Source organism: Cupressus sempervirens, chromosome 1, assembly GCF_028749045.1.
Source record: "Cupressus sempervirens isolate cs-2001-9-10 chromosome 1, ASM2874904v1, whole genome shotgun sequence".
Classification (NCBI taxonomy): domain Eukaryota; kingdom Viridiplantae; phylum Streptophyta; class Pinopsida; order Cupressales; family Cupressaceae; genus Cupressus; species Cupressus sempervirens.
Window position 1 is genome coordinate 436995246 of NC_143118.1, and position 20406 is coordinate 437015651.

Below are 20406 nucleotides of genomic sequence, written 5' to 3' on the forward strand. Positions count from 1 at the left end.
TTCATATTACATTTAACGAAAGGTAAGAAAATTATGGAATCATTATGACATCACAACCAAATCCATGACTTGATCATCAAGATATTTGAGCCCATCAATAAACAAAACTAGATGAAACATATCTAGAACAAGATATTATCAGTAAACCAAAAAAATTGATGAACTGCAAGAATGTCTAGGTAGTAGGGATACCTTGTAAGACTTTGTAATCATAATAGTCAAAAAAAACTAACAAAAAGTAATTTTTATAGAAATCACTAAAACATACAAATGTACCAAAAATATGTATTCCATTAGTAGAAACAAGTACAACTGACATCATGCCCAAAAACAATGCATAATAAATATGTTCTACATATAACCAAAACCTTTGATAGCTCACCAAATGCCAATATGCCCTAAGGTGATACTTTCGACAACCAAGATAGCAACATAACCGATATAAGGTTTTGGCATCAATGAAAGTTATGTTGGAGAAACATCTTAATAATTGTTAGCATTGTTGGATCTTAATAATTGCTAGCATTGTTGGAGATTGTTGTTGACATTATGATATGATCATCTGTTTGTCATTGATGTCAACATAGGTTTTGTAGTTTCAAGATACACTCAAATTTTGAATGTTGTAAGTTGTTGATCAATACAATATGAACAATGTACGAAAGACCTTAGTATGCGAGCATAGATTTGTGTTGTAAGGTGAGTGTAGACCATATGTCTATGGTTGCAAGTTCTTATGTGTTTATTTGAGTGATTTATAATTGATTTGGTGAGGATTGGTTGTAGTCAATGATAGCAAATTATGTCAGAGGATATTGTAGTATTTTGGGTATAACATGATTGTGAGTTGGAGTTAAGGTTTACAATCTTAGAGGACGATAGAAGACTTGGTGGCGCACATATCTTCAGATTTTTGGTCATTTGGCTTATGTTGAATTTATTGTTATCATGTGGTATTTGGAATATATTTAAGGAAGCCAACAGAATGATGTAGTGTGTTAGTCAATGTGTCAAGCATTTAGTATGGATCTTGGTGTGTATCTTATGTACTGTAATTTTTGTTTCTTTTCTTAAAAAAGCATGTACCAACATGGGTTTGTTCATTTAACTATGCATTAGTGATCACTTAAAGCATTTAGAAATGTAATTAGAAATCAACATGAAAGCATGATCACCATAATTCTAGAATTTATGTGAAAAATAAATATGGGAAAAAGTGCAAAGAATAACCACATGGAACTCAATTTGATAGCAAAATAAACCTAGTACGGACATTTTTCCACCATGTATCCAACCTCTACAACATTATACGAAAAGTCTTATCTCTTTACCACAATAATAATTCACTCAACCTCCTTTTTCTTACATATTGCTACCAGACATAGACCAAAACATGCATGTACTATATAACATTCACCACTCTTGCTTACATTCACACACCTTGCATACAAAAGATATATTTTTATATGTATACATCTAATAAAGTAGCTACATATGTGGGCCAAGCTACAAAATATGTTGGCCACAAAAAAAAAAATTTATATTTAAGACACTATTTAATTGATCCTAAGTACATGTCTTAAATAAGAGTTATTTAGAACACATTACCATACGACCTTAATATAGGTCAAACTTAAAATGCATACATTTCATATTACATTTATTGAAAGGTAACCAAATAATGGAACCATCAAGACATCACAACCAAATCCATGAGTTGATCATCAAGACATTTGAACCCATCAATAAACAAAACTAGATGAAACATATTCAGAGAAAGATATGATCATTATATCAAAAAATCCTAATGAACTACAAGAATGTCTAGGTAGTAGGGATACCTTGAGGGACTTTGTAATCAAAATAGTCAAAAAGAACCGACAAAAAAGAATTACAATAGTAACCACTAAAACATATGTATATGTACCAAAAAGATGTATTATATTAGTAGAAACAAGTTCAAACCACATCATTACCAAAAAAGCGCACATTCTAAATATGTTATACATATAACCAAAACTTTGATACCTCACCAATTGTCATGACACATCAAGTTGATACTTCCAATAGCTAATTAATTTAGCAATATTACTGATATAAGTTTTTGACATCAATGACAATCATGTTCACGAAACATCTTAATAATTGTTAGCATTAGGGGGATTGTTGGAGACTGTTGGGTTGCAATTGTTGTCAACATGATGATATGATGATTGGTTTGTCATTGATGTCAAGATAGGTTGTGTTGTTGCAAAATAGATTCAAATTATGTATGTTGTGGGTTATTGGTCAGTACAGTACAACTAAGTATATGAACATGGATTTGTGTTGTAGGTTGAGTGTAGACCTAATGTCTACATTCACATCTTCTTATGTGTTTATTTGAGTAACTTACTGTCAATTTGGTGAAGATTGGTTGCAAGTTGGTGGTAGGGAATTATGTCGGAAGTTTTTGTAGTATTTTGGGTATAACATGATTGCGCAATGGACTTAAGTTTTACAAGCTTAGAGGATGATAAAAGACTTGTGATGAGCATGTCTTGAGTTTTTTGGGCATTTGATTCATGTTGGATTGAAAGCTACTGTATGTTGTATAGAATATCTTTATGGTACCCGATAGGATGATCTAGTGTGTTAATCAATGTGGAAAGCATTGATTATGTATCTTGGTGTGTATCTTATGTATTGTAATTGTTTATTTTCTTAAGGTGTGTATGTGTCAACGTGGGTTTATTCATTTAATTATGTGTTATGGAAGTCCTCACAAGCTGACCTAATTGCTTGTTTGCAACTTGTATAAAGGAAAGTAATTTCCTTATTTGTATTGCTCAGGAATGTACAAAATGATTCTTATGCATGTGATCATTGATACTTGGATATCGAAGAAGAACTGAAAGATTGTCATATGCTCTGAGAAGAGATATGAATGGAATCTATTATCATTCCTAGTAGACTTCAATGGAACTATAAAGGTAAATGATATGCCATTCAATCAGTTCACCAAAGGTGGATTTACCTTTGCTCTATCAGACAATGAGTCTCTTGAAGGAGGGTTTAACCTTCTTCTATGTGTAGTGCCCTTGGGTAATGAGCCTTTTGTTCTCATCAACTCCTAACATGATTGTGAACCTTTAACAAGGGTATAATCCTTTAACAAGAAAAAAATCATTAAATGCATTGAATCGCCTCATAATAGGGTCAAATCCTTTAACATGGATATTTGCATATTAGTACATGATCTAGTGGGCATCATCCCCATCAAGGTTTTTCCCTTAACATGGTTTTCCTCAAGAACAACAATCCTTGTATTATGGTATTGAGCTTCTTGTTGTTGTGCATTGTTATATTGATAATTGATGATGAATTTAATATGTTTGAATTTCACAGTTATTACTCACAATTAATTCACCTCCACACTCTCTATCCCCCCTCCCTCAGTTGTGAGGTGTGGACTCTGGTTATTAATAATCACACCTTGTTTTGGTAGACAGTGGAAATTCAATATGTTATTGACATATATATAAGGGTATATCTTCAAGATAAATTAATGAGAAGAAGAATAATGTAATCAAGAAGATACAACATATAAGATATACAACAAAGATATTTGCAAATAAACCATGATTAGTTAATTGTGTTCTATGAATATATTTGGATAGTATATCAAATAGTAAAAGAAATTCACCTAAGGCACTAAGCCTCATTTTTTAAAAGAACTATTGATTTCCTTGAAATTTGTCCTACAAACTATAAAGATTTGTCTGGAAGTAAAAAATTCACACTTTGGGTTTTCCACATAAAAATTTGGTGTTCTTACTTGACATAACAAATGTCATCAATCAACACATAAAATATGTGACAAAACAACAAAAATGTTAACATTCAAAGAAGGGCACCTAGAAAAACACAATGTTCCAAGAAAAAAGTGCACTTCTCAACAAGGACGAATCAAATATTGGTTAGGGAAATTAGTCCAATCAAACCTCATCCATGGTACTTAAAGATACGTAGTATGAAACATAGTCCAAATCCTCATGGTATAAACAAAATGAATGTTGTGAATATTATAGGAGAAAAGATCATAAAAATCTTGGTTGTGTGAAATTTAAGAAAATGCCATTTAGGATCTTATTGATCAAGGAGATGCCAATGTGCAAGATCATCCCAATAATTCACTAAAAATCACATCAAAAATATCCATAATTTATCTAATAAAGAATATGCATATATCAAGACTTTTTTAAGTGTGTTAGTGATCAAGGAGACATCAATGTGCAAGATCATCCCAATAATTCACTAATAATCACATCAATAATATCGATAGTTTATCTGATAAAGAATATGCATATATCAAGACACATCTTTTAAGCATGATCAAAATAACTTGTCCATGTCTCATAATGGTGCATCCAAAAATAATTGCATTCTCACCTCACATGTTTTCATAATAGATCACCTCAAAGAAGCTTGTTTGTAATAGTCTTACATCTCCCCTTTGTTCCTTCATCCCATTAAGTTTTATAACAACCCACAACATCTCCATTCTTTGAATCCTTTGTTCGTTAAAGTCTCTAATGGCTATTAGAAAAGGACACTAAATTTCCACCTCAAAAACAGTCATGTGAAATTCCCATGTCATACATCCACCTCCATCTCCTCTAAATCAAGAGAACCCTCAATCTCATAAACCTCATGAATCCCATATCCCTCCATCAACCCAATTGGATAAGTATAGTCAACCATACTTTTTCATCGCACGTCCACATAACATAAACTATGTGATACCCTTAACCCAAAGAGTTCTAGCATGGATGTCCTAACAAGTTTGGATCAAATCCTCCAATTCATATCATCTAATGCTCCCCTTCTATCTCATGACCTTCTCCTTTCCACTCCACTAATGATCCCCTTCCATGTCAAGATCAATGTCTCTCATGATCCCTCTCATAATCCTCATCCTTATCAAGGTCAAAATATCATTTCACATTTCATCCAATAATCCTTGTCTGCATCTATGTAAAATTTGTTAGAAAGTAAAGTCCACCAATATAACTGAGAGTGAGGGAGTATGGGGGGTGAATCAGTTATCCAACTATTATAACACTTATCAACCTTATTAACCTTTAAGCATGTGAACAATATAGCCAACAACCACAACAATATACTCATACACAATGACACCACATATATTAACTAGGGAAACCCTTAATTAGAGGGAAAACCTCAATGGGGATGGTACCCACAAAATGATGTACTAATATAAATGCTCCTTGTTAGAGGATAGTCCTTATTAAGAGTCAATAAATACAATTAGTACATGTCAGCACTTGTTAGGAGACTTTGAATCCCTATTAGGAGTTGTCGAAGGCAGATGGACCCATTGTCCAAACAGATTTAGAGACAAGACCACTGAACCCACTGTCCAACTAATGTTTGTATCATTCCTTACAGAATAATAGAAATAAATTGTAGTTGAACTTCCTCTTCCTTTGTCCTGTCAACTATACTTCTTCTTATCTTGATACATAATCACCAACTTCACATCCAATAATCTCTTGGATTGCTTACTCACTTTTACCAAATACTTTGCTCTTGTTCGCACACTACACACTTGATACAAATTTCCAAACAAGGAAGATAACCTTCCTTTATACCATGTCCTCAAAACAATTCCTTGAGTCAACCTTGAGGCTTTCCCAGTTAATTAAAATAGGACCTCTTTAACCTATTACAAAAAATTACATTTATTTGTAATTACAAATTGTTGTCAACTCATAGTGTTTACAATGTTTCACACGTACGACCTCATACCTTGCGCACTCGTTGATGTCATCATCTTGTTGTCTAGTATCATTGTCTATTAGCGTGTATCATGATTCTGTCTCGGCAAAGAGATACAAATCAATTATCAAAAATCACTCGTCAGGTACTTTTTTTGCTTACTATCACTCCTCAGGTACTTTATTTGCTTACTATCTTCTATAAATCAAGCATATCTTTTGCATGTCTTCTAATCTTTGTATGTGCACTTAACCACTTCATCAGGACACAATGTAGAACACATACTCAATTGTGTTTCTCATCATCATCAATTCTACGTCCATACAACCTCATTCTCTGTCTACTATGTCAATTTTCATAGAAACATTGCTATGTTGACATCAATGACAAACACAGTCATGAATGTAACATGTCAATCATGCTAACAATCTTGTCAATGCTTAGGATACCCCCCCAAAGGAATACCATCAACATTCATGTTAGCAAAAGTATCTCTCATAATCCCATCAAAATGTACCTTCCTTGCCAAGATTAATATATCCTTTCCACTAAATCCAATGATCATCTTCTACATCAAAAGTCAAATGTCCTTCATAATTCTTCTGGTCTACTATTATAAAATAATTTTTAAATGTGTATTTAGCATTTCACCCACAATTAAATAAACTAAATTAATTTAATTATTATAATCTATTTTTACTCTTTCTAAAAGTAATTTAAAAATATAGTTATGTACTTTCCACCATAAGCATGAGTTAAATAATTTAAAATGTACAATTCTATTAATAAATTCCCATACATTTCCAACACATCAATTTAGTCATGTTACTTAATCCACTCATTAGTCAAATTTACATCACTCGTACATTTATAAAAGTGAATTGTACAATCAGTTAACTCGCGACATTTATTCTTTCAATCATTCTTATACATTTATTCTTATCAGCTTCCATTACTATTCAATATAAGTTGAAATCTATAAATTATAAATCTCTCATCATGTATCAGCAATCTCATATCCAAGCAATCTTATGCTACTAGTATGTTTTCCATACATCAACTCAATCATTTTGATCAATCATCATATTGCTCAAATTTTGAGCAATTGCATTCATCTATCATCATAACATTTTATCTTTTTTTAAATTTGCAAGCATTTTGTTTATATAAGTCAGATCCAATGTGTAATTTTGTTACATCCTTTGCATGTATACATTAAATATGCATGTGTATATATTCAACTTATTATTATTATTATTAGGCATTCTCCTATTGAATTGTATGTGTTCACTTGAAAACAAATTTGATAGTTTTGAAATGGATCAATGAAAAAAATAGGGACTATAAAAACTTTGCCATAAAAAAGGGAAATCATGTAAAACTCTATAAATTTGCATCGAAACATGCTGATCCACTATATCTAATAGTATGATCTAAAAGAGAGAATTTCATGAATATTACATTTCTTCATTTCTAAAAATTAAATCCTTGGTGATCATGTTGCTAATCTAAATATGTGAAAGCATTAAGTAAAATATCTAGAAATATATTTGTTACAACATTTATATTTCAGAATAAATGTCTCCAATAAGCAATCTTAGGAATTTTCCTAAATTCATTTATGGAAAATGGGAAAAAAATGTCTAATGCATACAAGAGATTGAATTCATTTCTTACAATATACCTTTGGATAGACTTCAACAAAAATTTAAGTTGGGAAGGTTGTAGAAAGAAAAGATTATTGGGTGGGTGGAAGGCATTTTATGCACTTCAAAATAGGTGTTGAGAGGCAGAGGTTTGGGATTGGAAAACTCGTCAAACTTTGTTTGGTCTTCTTGTGCAACCGGTTGTTCATTATGGATGTGAAATATGGGCTAGCAGCACTTCAGCCTTACAGTGGAAACAAATTGAGAGGATTCAAAAGTGTTGGATCACAAACAAGTTTAAAATCAAGAACATTGTCTCATATGATATTACATTAACTGAAGTGGGGGCTGCACCTATTGAGGCAATTGCTATGGTTCACCTCATTAGCTACCTAAAAAGAACAGAAAAAAAATGTGTGAAGATGGATAACCTAAAATGGTCTTTAATGATACATTGTGTAAACATAAAAACACATGGATGCAACAAAACATCAAGTGGATGTGCAAATGGAATATCCATTTCAATGTGTCCTACTAATAATAAAGAAATAAAGCTCTTTGTTATGGAGAAATTCTATAAGAAAAATTGGGGTAATGGACTTGGAAGGAAAACAGCTTATTAGCGAGTTCAACCCCACATGTGATCAACTCCAAAAGGCATACATAGGGGCCAACATTTCTTGGAGAGCTAAAAGTCTCATTGCACAACTCAGAACCAACTCTAATCAACTCCGATGTGAGACTGGTCGATGGAAGAGGCCAAAAGAGTCTTGGGAAGAGAGAATTTGGTTTTGCAACTCTGAGAAGGTGGAAATGGGACAACACTTTATGTTAGAATGTGATGCGTACAAGGACATCAACTTCAAATTTGTGGATACTATATTTGGAAGCTCTTGGCACAACTTACTCAACGAGGAGTACAATGAGAAGTTAGGGGGGCTCATCGTCAACTTGGACAAAAAAAGAACTGAATTACTAAAGCTGGTTTAGTCAGAAGGCTGTCCCATAGGCTATTCTTAGCCTTGTGGACATTAAAAATCTATCTATCCTATTATACAAGTCAGATTCTATAGTGAAACTAAATCATATCTTGCCAATAGAATAGGCGTTCATTGCTTTCTAGCTTTACTTTCAACTCCATGAATCAAAGATCTGAAAAATAAATAAATAAATAAGCCAACCCTCGTATGGAACTTTCATAAATACATAAATTACAGCTATATACATTTTTCCTGAGAAAAAAGAACGTTTGATTATGTTCTACAAATACAATGAATCAAAAAACTATTTTGTCATTTATCATTTACAGCAGAATCTTCTTTGTTTAAAAGTGCTTGTTGAAGATCCACATATGATTCATCTACGGTAGGATGCTCTTTAACTGTAACAGCGATCTGGAAATCCAAGTATGGCTCATCTACAGGCACAGAATCTACCGATATGTAATACCTCTCAGCATTGGCATTATCCTCCTCAACTGCCTCATTGATTGCCCTTTTTGCAATTCGTGTTGCCAAAACCATAAGGAGGACTACATTCAACGAATGAACTGTTAACTAGATGCAAGAGGATAAGGGAGAACTTGTGCAGTTATATTTATGCTATTCGTAAACACAATCTTGACACTGGCCATGTGAATTGAGGATGTCTAACCATTTGCAAATATCAAAACTTGTTACTATTATGTCCCTTCACAAGGAAAAGTACCAAAAAAGAAAATGAAAGAAATATTTCCAACACAAGAACAGAAAGACCTGCTGAAAATGAAAAAAGAAAAACGAAAAACTCACTTGTTGCTAGAACACTTGCTGGTAATATTATCTGTGATGTCAATTAACCAAAAGAAAATATCAGAATCATGTGAACGATGATAAAAGAAAATTAGATTCTAAAGAGTTTACTAGCCCATAAAGAAAATGGAGAATGTAGGGAAAAAAGTCCAATAAAATTGTAAACATCTGAAGCAAATAATAAATTTGTTTAATTTATAACATATAGTAGATAATATTCTACTTAGGCAAAACTCTCACAGTAATATTTTTCTCTACTGCATGAAACACAAACAATAAAAAAATCTAGTATTATTAGAATATTATAGTGCTAGTATATTATTATCTTACAATGGTAATTAAGTCACTTAATGCATCTAGCTAGTTTATGTATCTTCAGATGTATCCGATCACTTGATATATATTAGTCAGTAGTATATTTCTACTTCGGTTCTTAGCTAACCATTCTCTCTTTAAGGGACATCATCCTTAATGTTTCCAAATCCAAGAAGCCTATTCTCTTTTAATATTATTCATCAAATTTCCAATCAATCAATTACATTCCATGGTATCAGAGTCCAGAGATTAGTTTTTTTTAGTTCTATACCTGAAATTCAATTCCAAATGTTTTTAACAATATTTTATGAAAATTTGTGTAGAACTCTAGAAATATGTAGAAGGTTTTTTTTCCTTATTTTATAATAAAAATCAAAGGTTGGGTTTTTGTAATTGCAAATCTCTGAAGATATGAAGGTTTTCTTTGCAGACCTTGAAGATTTTTCTGACTGTTTGAGTTTTCTATCTCAGAACTACTTGCTTTTGCAGGTTTTATTAGCGATCATTCCTGTGTTTGTTCATGGAGGGAGGGTCGCTTGATTTTTTTTTTCAACAAAAAAATATCAAGGGAGGGTTTCCTAATTTTTTCCCACAAAATGACACGATATATTTTCTGATTTTTTTCCAAAAAAGGTCATGTTGGGTTTTTTTGTTTTCCTGTGCAAATTCTATCATACCAAAAACGCTTTTTTTTTCAGATTTCTAAGTTTGTGGGTTTTGCTCAATTTTTTTGAAAAAAATCGTGGTTTCTTTGTTACAGGTTTGCTGGTTTTTTTATGAATTTTACAAAAAACAAATGGATTTTTTTCACTTTTTCCTCAAAATGAAGGTTTTTGACAATTCTCCCACAAATCGTTCATCTTTGAATAAACAATAATTAATATCTGGCTTCTTGCAAAGTGTTTTGGATCATACGTTGAGTTTCAAGGGTGAACACTATTCCCACAAATGTACTGGAGTTCATTGGAGTTTGTGGATTTTGTTGCTTTTGACGGTTTTGGCAAAATCATTGATTTTCAGATTTTTGTAGTTTTTGTGAAGCTGATCTCGATGTCTTTGGATAAAGGGAGGGATAGATTTGTTACCAAACATCATGTTGGAAAGATTATGGTACACTTGGTCATATCCAAAAGTTTTGTAGCACTAGGGAGGGTTTCAACAGAAGGCTCAAGTCACAGATTGTTCTGAAGAGAAGAGGGAAGCCTTCTGCGCATTCATGATCAAATGACCTGCATATTTGATCAAGCCTTTTGTAGGGTAGTTAGTTGATAAGTTCACCATTACGGGAGGTTATTACAATAATATTGTATTATTTATCTCACAATGGTCATCTAAGTCAATCAATGTACCTAGTCACCTTGTGTTTCTTCAAATGTATCTACTCACTTAATGTACCGAGTAAGTGACAAAGTTAAGCATATTTCTATTTCAGTTCTCATTAAACTATTTTTGTTTAAAACATCGTATTTGTATTTCCTTATTTAAAGGAGCCTCCATCTCCTTCGTAATTATTCATTCAATCAATCATCATTTAAAATATTTTAGGCACATCAAAAGAAGTTAGTAAGTGTTTTAAAATTGTTTTAAAACAATGGGCATAAATAGATCTCCCAATAAAGCCCCCAAAAATCATGAAAAGTATAAAACATACTTTCAAGTTTCAACAATTGGGGGCGCATACCTATACTATTAGTTGTAACTTTCAGATTGTGGGAAAAAAAATCTTCATAGCTGATTGCAACCATTTGGTAAATCAAAATGCAAGGGATGAAACATCATTGATATATGATATAGGAATGACATGTAAGGTACCCTCAGGATATATTTTGTGCCAATCACACAACAGGCATCGAAGAGAAGTAATAAAATGATGATAACCTAATAATTCTTGTTCATGTAGATCTTGTTTTCTCACGTCCAGTTTGTAAGTTGCAAGATAAATATGGCCTTCAAGAGCTTGATATTATTGGTATTTTTTAGTAAAATGAGAAAAGTTTAGATTAAATATAATAGATCTATGTAAATATCTCAAAATACTATGCTTACCCCATGAGTTGATAGGATTTCTCTCCAAGTATGAGTGACACGAGATAGATCATTGATTGTTGTTCCAATATACACAAAAAACAGGGTTATTGGCTGCACAATATAACAAAAGTTTTTATCAGAAGCTGCTAAAGAATACTGCAACATATAAAGATAAGCAGTCAAGATCACACAACAATATTATATTAATATGGCCACAAATACTACAGTGCAACCCTGATTCTGCAGATAGATAAACAACTCTCATTCAGTGTCAGAATCTTTTCTACATTCCAGTAGTTTATACATTTTACAGCACTAACAATGAGTCATATCCGTAGGTGTTAAAATTGTGACTTCCAGGCATGAACACTCATGTATTCACCTATAGAATAGCCTTTTGATTGACCTTATAAAATCCCAAATAATTAGAATTTAATGATAACAAAGTCAGGACAACTTTCACTGAATATACAAAGACTCATCTTGGCAGCAGATGCAATGTCTCCTTTTGGCTAAGCCTGGAAATAGAGACAATTACCTTGTAATCCAAATCACAAGTTACTTCTTTCCTTCAAGTCTTTAATTACTACTATACATCTTCACTTATGAATCTGAAAATGATACAATTGATAATGGAAAATGATATTATTATTCCAAGAACAATATATTGACTTGTGTGTGTGTATAGAATATGAAATTATTTTTTTTATGGCAAATGGCTATAAGCCTGTAATATATTAATTAAATATAAGGTCTGGTACATGATAGTTTAATCAAAAAGCCTCTATGATACCAAACTACAAAATTTTGCATTACATAAGAGAATAAAACCTAAAAGCTGGAACCTTGCATTATCAGAATAAAATGAAAATCACCCTGAAACAAAATAGGTGATATAAGCGAGAGAAACTATCCAACTATCATATTCTCTGCATTTTCATTTTCTTTGTCATCTTGCTGCAAATTCTGGCCATGAGTGGCACCCAGGGCAAGGGATTTTGGATCCAAAAGCAGATGATCATGTAAGAGAAGGATGAGAATTGGATTTGATCTAGTACAAATAGAATCCACCAAATCTTGACCCAAGGCTCTATGAAACTAAAGCAATGAAGCACGGAGGTAATTGATGCTCCTGGTCTAAAGAAAGAATTTGATATTGTCATACAAAGTGGAGAAAGGAGTATCCTCCATCAGGTGGCGTCCAGCAAATAAGTATCCCATGTGTATGACCATCCCACAAGTCATAGTTCTCAAAGCCAACTTGAAGTGTGCCCTCTGAAACAATGCCTTGCCTAAAAAGTTTCCTGCAAATGCTCATGACATCATCCACAGACTACAACAGATAAAATACATTAGAAAGAAATATTGAAACAATTTGACTACGATAAAGCACACATCTTGCATTTAGTGCAAGAATTTCTTCCCCAATGACTCAGTGCACATTCCTCCTATACCGGTAGCACTTTGTAACAAATAATGACCCCATGTCCTCATCTGTCACAATGGAGTCAAACAGGACTTCCCTCACCAGAGGAGGAATGAACACAACAATTCCAGCAGGTCTCCCAAGTTTCAGTATCCTGCACCCCTTTGTCAAGATCAATTACAGAATCACTGCTACTCATTGTGGAAAAAAATTGGAGAAGGCCTAAAATAGACCTAGAAAGTGTGTGGCCTCAGAGGGCATAATGGAGAAGTACAAAATAATCTCTGCATAATCCCTTGCAAGCTCATAAAACTCCTCTGTGAACCTTGAAATGACTGGCCTAACTTGAAAATTTATTGCATGTGGCAGAAAAAGTTAGATTTTCGAGAAGTCGTGCCATTAGCAAATGGTCATGTGCATAACATGCAGCTAAATCTACGGAGACCAGTGAAGTGACAACTCTCAACACATTGAAATTTGAAAATCACCCACCATTTCATGTCATTATTGCCATTAATAAATATTGCAATGCTTTTTAATCATAGTTGTCTATCATGATCGTACATAAAGCAAGAAAATCTACCACGATAGCAATATGATCAGTTAATAAGGTTGTCATTTGAGAAACAAATTGAATGCCTTGAAATCTTAATGTGTTGGCCAACCGAAAATGGAAACCCAAATTACCAACACCATGTGGATGCCACGTAATATTCTTTCCAAAAGTGAAATAAATACCACATCATGACCGTTAGGACATCATCACCCTTTGACTTTTTGACTAAAGTCATGGAGAGTCAATTTGAATTAGTTTGAATAATTGTTGATCTTCCAACGGATATCTCCAACAGTATTTATCTTTATCTCCACAAAGGTTAGCTATATAATCGGCGAGACGGTTTCCCTCTCTATATGTATGAGCGATTTTGTAGTCTTCAAATTAATCTAGTAAACCCCATGTTCTTTGTAAGTTAAGATTCCAACTAACTATATGTCGCCTCTTACATGCCTCTATGATAACCATAGAATCACCCTCAATGTGGAGTCTTGTGATTTGTTGTTTGTTTTTTTTTCTACTGATAGACAACCAGCAATGCAAGAACTTCTGCTTCATTGTTTGTAGCCTTTGGAAAACGTGTTGACTTTCAGGTGCAGATACTTATTCCTGCTATACCAGGATTACCTCTAGAAACACCATCAAAATTCAGTTTAAGGCTTGGATTATCTGGAGGATGTCATTTGATTTGGGTTCTATCTATCTTTAACTTAGGTTGTAATTACCAACAGCCATTGACAGGTATATTAATAAGAGACCAACAGTTTAGAACACCGCTGTCCCAATAAGTGAGAGATTCTCTTCCCAGATTCTTTGTGTAATGATGTGTTAACACATTCTGAAATCATACCTTCAATATTATTCAAAACTTTTGTCCACAATTAGAGCAATTTTCTTAAAAAACTTTTTATTTCACTCCCACCAAATTTCCCATGTAGCCATTGTTGGAGCAGTTTACCAAATTGAGGTGAGAAGAGCATTGTGATGTAGAATGGGCCATAACTGAAACATATCCCATAAGGAATTTGGCAAGGGCATCTGTGGCATGAGTTTCCTCATGACAAATAACCAGCTGTAATGTTTTGTTTTGCATCATGTCAGAAAATAGGGGCAATTGTCTAAAACCCTAAAACACAGGGAACGTCTTTCCTCAAAACCTATATTTTCTACTATGGATGATGACTTTTGAATGTAGTTAGTTTAAGTACTAACATAGAATTGATATTTCCAAAGGACTTTATTTCTAACTCAATGATAATATTTATGTCTGACATAATAGGGAGAACGGACTTATCAACTTATATACTGATTAGATTTTCAATCCAATTATATTCCTTGATTGCATGTAATGACTAATAAGGTAATATTGAAAATGGTTATCTCAGTTCTCTAAATCTGATGTAATGTCCCTTGTAGAATATTTTCCAATTTATCACTTCAATCAGATAATTATGTTTAGGAAGTCTTGTTGGGACTTAGTGACATCAAGGAAATGGTTCCAAGACATATCTTAATTGGTGATTGTCATGGGAACTTCTATTAGGTCCTCACTTGTGGTTTGTGCCAATATCTTCCCCCTGATATATATCTTTTCTCATTCTACCAATTCTCTGCTTTGCAATTATATTCTTGCAATCAAGTTGATGTTGATCGGTAGCTTTCAAATGAGGAAATCCAAATATGGATGAGGTAAAGGTATGCATGATGAGGATTTTTTTCTTAATGAAATTTTTGTCTGTGTGAAAGATCCGATGTAGCTGCTGACTGTTTCGATATAACTCCTGATTGGTCATCCCACTTGCTTTTTGGCTGTACCCAATCAGAAATCCCCGTATGGAGTGATTGCTCAGTAATATCAAATGACTCGCAAGCTTCTAGTGTGCCGATTGTATCATGCTCTCTGGCTATTGATTTTACATTGTATGATGGAAGGGTTGTTGATGAATCAATAGTTGTATGTTGGCGGTATATGAAGTGTCTATTGGAGCTGATGACCTTCTCTATTGTTTACTCCTGCTTAAAATTCACCCTAAGTCTTTATTTCCTGCTCTCTCGTTACATACTATTCTTCCAATCTTTACTCGCTGATTGCTGCTAGAAATTCCAGTGCCTAAATTCCTCCTGTAAGGATCGCTGAAGGAACACTGAAGTAAATACTGGCTACGATCTCTTCTTTTTCTTCTGATGCGTACTCCATCGATCCCTTTCCAAAATGGTAATTCCCTTATCATCAAAAGTTTCCTGTTTTATCTGGTCATTCTATTGTCCTTATTCGAACATTTGTTCAAGGCAATACTAACTATGCCGATGTGTTTACAGACCCCATGAATCTTCCTCAGGTTATTGCGCTTACCACTATCTTCAACAATGTTATTTGTGTCTCCTATCGATAGTTTCAACTCTTCTAAGATTTCCTTTTATCTGACCTACTCGCTGTGTATTATTGCCCTTTTTTCCTATACATTGTTATAAATCCCCTTATTTATATATGCCTAACATCGCTTATTTCCAAGTGACAGTATTGTTATTAGGTGCTAATTGTAGGGACTTCATTATTAATTTTTGGATTATAATTGATATGGTTTTAAGTTTTGACATTGATTTTTTATATATTTTTTGATGTAAAGGCTATTGCCAATATTTTATTTTATTTTTGGAAATATAATCTTATTTTACCCCATTCAAAGTGCAAGCACTAGCCTGCGACATAAACGTCCTGTTTACATGTAAATACAATTGTCCCTCTCTTTGAAAGGGCAGTCCTTTCCTTACAGAATCATAAGGTTTATTGCAGTAGAACTTATGTCTTGCTAGAAAATAATTTTGACAATTTTCAGATTTACAATTGCCTCTGTTTATAGTTTTGGTCTTTGGGGAGACGTACCTCCCTTCTATATTTATCCTTTTATTACAATAATCCTTTAAATCTTGCCCTTATTTAGTTAGGAACACATGTAGGGTTTTCACTTCTTTCAGCAATTGCAGCAAAGTTTTGCACACTTCTAAGTAGATTCACTCTATTCTGAGGCTGATTGATATCCCTGCATCCTTCCATTTGACTAAGATCATTGTTAGACCAGGAATTCTATAAAGATTTAAAATATCTTAATAGAATTAATCTGTAAAAAATATCTTATTATAATTTTCTTTATCAACGTGACATTGATGAGAGGCATCATAAACTTGCTATTGACCATATTTATATTGATATTGAGCATTATAAATCTGAAGTGTAATTTTAAGACTTTGTCTATCTTCCAAACAACTGTCTTATCAAGTTACTTTTAAGACTGTTTAAGAAACTTCTAGCTTAATATGTGAACTATCTTTATAGACTTAATGCCATAGGCCAGTTGTAGGCATTTCTAATTTTGTCAGAGAATCTATCATACCTGGTAAATGGGAAACATGGGAGTAGTGACAAATCAAAAACAGGAAGTCATGTCCAAGGTATGGAGGAATCTCACCCAAACACTATTGCAGGGCAGCCCATAGTTAATAACGAGGGGGAAATCTCAAGTGTTAATTACTTAACAATGACATATGGATTGGAATGGAATTGTCACTATTTATTTCATAATTTTATAACAAAGTGATTATGATGCCAAAGAAATTCTCAGTCATACTTAGGTCTATGCCATTTTTCAACCATGGATTGAAAGATTGGTTTAATTTGGTTATAAAATGGTAATCTTGTGCCAACCATGGAAGAGAGTACTACGGGCATCTTTCTGCCTAAAGATATCATCATCAGTAATATAACCATTTAATGCAAGTTAAAAACATTGTGAGCTTCTCAGTAATATTAATTCTTACTGTGCTATTTCCAACAAGTGGTGAACTATTAACTGTTAGACTATGATTAAGCAATTTTTGAATAAAGATTATGCAGAACTACAATATTGTATATCTTTTATCGTATTTACCAACCTCAAGGTACAATGTTAAATATCAGGCTTAACTAACCTTCTTCTTATCTAATGGGTTCATATTTTTTAATTCATACTCAAAACCTTTGTTGCTCAATTGATGAAAAATGCTTATGCGTTTTCAGTCAAGATTGGAATTGGGAAATTTAACTAGCAGTTGAATTGAATTCTTTTGACCAGGGCTGCCAACTTGCCCATTATTAAAGAACACCTTAAATCAATTATCCTGAAGGTGAGAGAACATAATCTCTAATAGCCCATTTTATGTAATTAAATGACAGGAAAGCATGAATCCAGTTGGGATTTTAAGATACCGAATTCCTGGTGCATCCATAACAGGTTCCTGATAATCACGAGTCATCACCACTGCATAGGGATTGTCCTAAGAAACATTTATATGATTAGGAAATGCTCTTTTTAAAAGAATTGTATCTGTCATTCTTATTGTATTAATTTTAATATAAGCATGAGCTCCATTGTTAACTTGATCCCTTTGTTAGAAGTGTTGTCTTGGCAGGGATTTTTGCTCGCCTAAATCTAATCCTCTTCAGCTTCTTTTGTTCAAATTTATGTACTATTATATTATTACCATGGTTATGTATTGATTTTCCCCATGAATTCCTTTTCAAGATCATGTTTTATCACCATGATTCTGTGGAAGAAATTAAAAGGTATCAATTTTCTAATGATAGGTACTAGAGATAGCTCTGACACAGAGAAAACAAAGTTCCTTTTATATAACTCTGTTCATCAGGTAATACAAAATTGATGAGACGAATTACTGGTGTACCCAGAAGACTATAACTATCGATCCTTTTAAGGTACTGTTCCCAAAAAGTATCCATACCAAACACAAATTGATCTATACACAGATCATACACTAAAGGTAGACAGAAACAACCCACAGATCATACTAGTATCACCAGACAACTAACCAAAAAATTACAAAAAGTGAAGAAAATCCGAAATTATAAACTAGAACTATACAGAATAATGTTTGTGTGCCTATAGAGCTTTTCTCTTTAGAGTGGACAAACTCTAATTGTTAAGCCATCAGCTCTTAGGTTAGCTAGTTCATCAGCCTTTCTGTTACCTCCCCTGTATATATGGTTAAATTCAACTTCTGTAAAGTAATTTAGGAGTTGTTTGGTTTGTTCCAAGTTTCCAACATAGAATTTAGTTTCCAATTTGGTGCGTTACCTGTCCTTGTTGCATTGATAATTATTTGGTAATCTCCTTCCACTATTAACTGTTTGATTCCAAGTTCCTTACTAAGTTGTAGCCCTTCTGATAGTATTGTTATCTCTGCCATGTTATTGTTGGTGTTGCTTAGGGGCTTTGCAATCTTGGGTATAACCTGACCTTTGCTATCATGTACTATACAGCCTATGCCTACTGCTCCTAGGTTGCCTCTTGATGTCTGTTAACACAAAAGTTTCCACCTTTGCTTGAGGTATGACCCTCAAGCGACCTTGTGTAACATGGAAACAACTTTCAAGTGTGGGACTTGTGCTCTGAGGTTAATCTCCAGAGAAGGCTGGCTCACTTACCATTAGGATGCACCTAAGCTACTGCTGGGAAGGAAAAGGGAGAGAGAGAACAGAAATTAAATGTAGAAAGGGAAAGGGAGCTGATGCACCAAGATAGAATGTGGTTACAATCTCTGCCTATTAATACACATACACATAACACCAATAAAACATCCAAACATACACATTTCCTAACCTTGTGCCATCCCAGATACATACATGAAGGTTATAACTTACCAGATGTTGCAAGGAAGACTATTCACAAGACAACAACTACCAGCCAGGGAACACAACATAGAAGATAAGAATAGAGACAAGAGTCACCCAACACAAGGTAGAAATTTGCACAAGATCGCTGAATGTAGGAAAAGGTAAAACAAGAGATTTGATTAATGCATGGTAAAACAAGAAATTTACAATTGCAGAGCATAGGCAGCTGCAAGGGAACCAGAGAAGAACCCGGAAAAGATATTTACAATGTGCCATTATAGATTAGGCATAACTCTGATTTAACAATGGAGTTCAAACCCCAACCAAGGTGGAGTTAAGTTGCAGAGAAGCAATAACTGAAAGAATCAAAATGAAATCTGATCATAAAACACAATCTGCTGCTAAAAGTGACAAGAAGAGCACAAAACAATGCATCCAGCCGTAAAAGGGATCAAATCAAAATGATTTTATCATTACATGCATTAAAAGGGCATGGAGATGCATTGGCGTCATGGAACAAGGCCCCAGATGCCATTCGGCAATAAAGGAATGGTCCTTGTAACGTGTCATCGCTGCAAAAAATCAATTCGCACCACTGTCAAAAAATGCGGGGTGGGATAACACATGTTAACCCGACGTGAAAAATGCAGAGTTGACCCACGTGGAATAAATTTGATTTGCCCAGAAAAGATGACTCGTCGATGTAGATCTTCATTTGAAACGGACGGCTTAGATATTGCAAGAAATCTCCCCAACACAAGATTAAAACACAACCGTAGATGTAAGTCAACTTCATATCAAGCAGACCGCTAAGATGCAAAAAAGAAATCCCCACAAGATGCATCCAAATCTGACGGCCATCGTATCTTCACAAGAGCAAACGGCAGCAATGCGAAAATGCGATAGCCATCAGATCAAAAGCAACCCAGCAAAAGAAGAATCCGCCATGTGGCACAAATTTGTTGGTTGGCAGATTCCCTAATGCACAATAGAGGCAACATACAATTTCGCAGGTCGCCAAAAATGACCTTTGCGAAATGGCGAAAATGGTGATAACATGCAAGTTTGCCCACCACCACATGGCACAAGCCCATTTGCCACAATACCAATGTCGCTACTTCACAGAAGCAATGAATGAAGCTTTCGGAAAGGAAAAAAGTAAGCCTTCCGAAATAGCAAATTTCACTATTTCAAAA

The 20406-nt window shown here is 33.8% G+C and overlaps 1 protein-coding gene across 1 annotated transcript in view; it reads right to left on the reverse strand.

Annotated features, from left to right (window-relative positions):
• Positions 1–8580: 8580 nt before the first annotated feature.
• Positions 8581–20406, reverse strand: part of LOC149578155 (uncharacterized) — a 173183-nt gene continuing 161357 nt past the window's right edge. The window contains exons 7-9 of the mRNA XM_089827706.1: positions 11579–11671; positions 9218–9248; positions 8581–8958 (exon numbers count right to left, since the gene is read on the reverse strand). Of these exons, the coding sequence (XP_089683832.1) occupies positions 8720–8958; positions 9218–9248; positions 11579–11671 (363 nt within the window). The 3' untranslated portion in view covers positions 8581–8719. The remainder of the gene's footprint in view (positions 8959–9217; positions 9249–11578; positions 11672–20406) is intronic.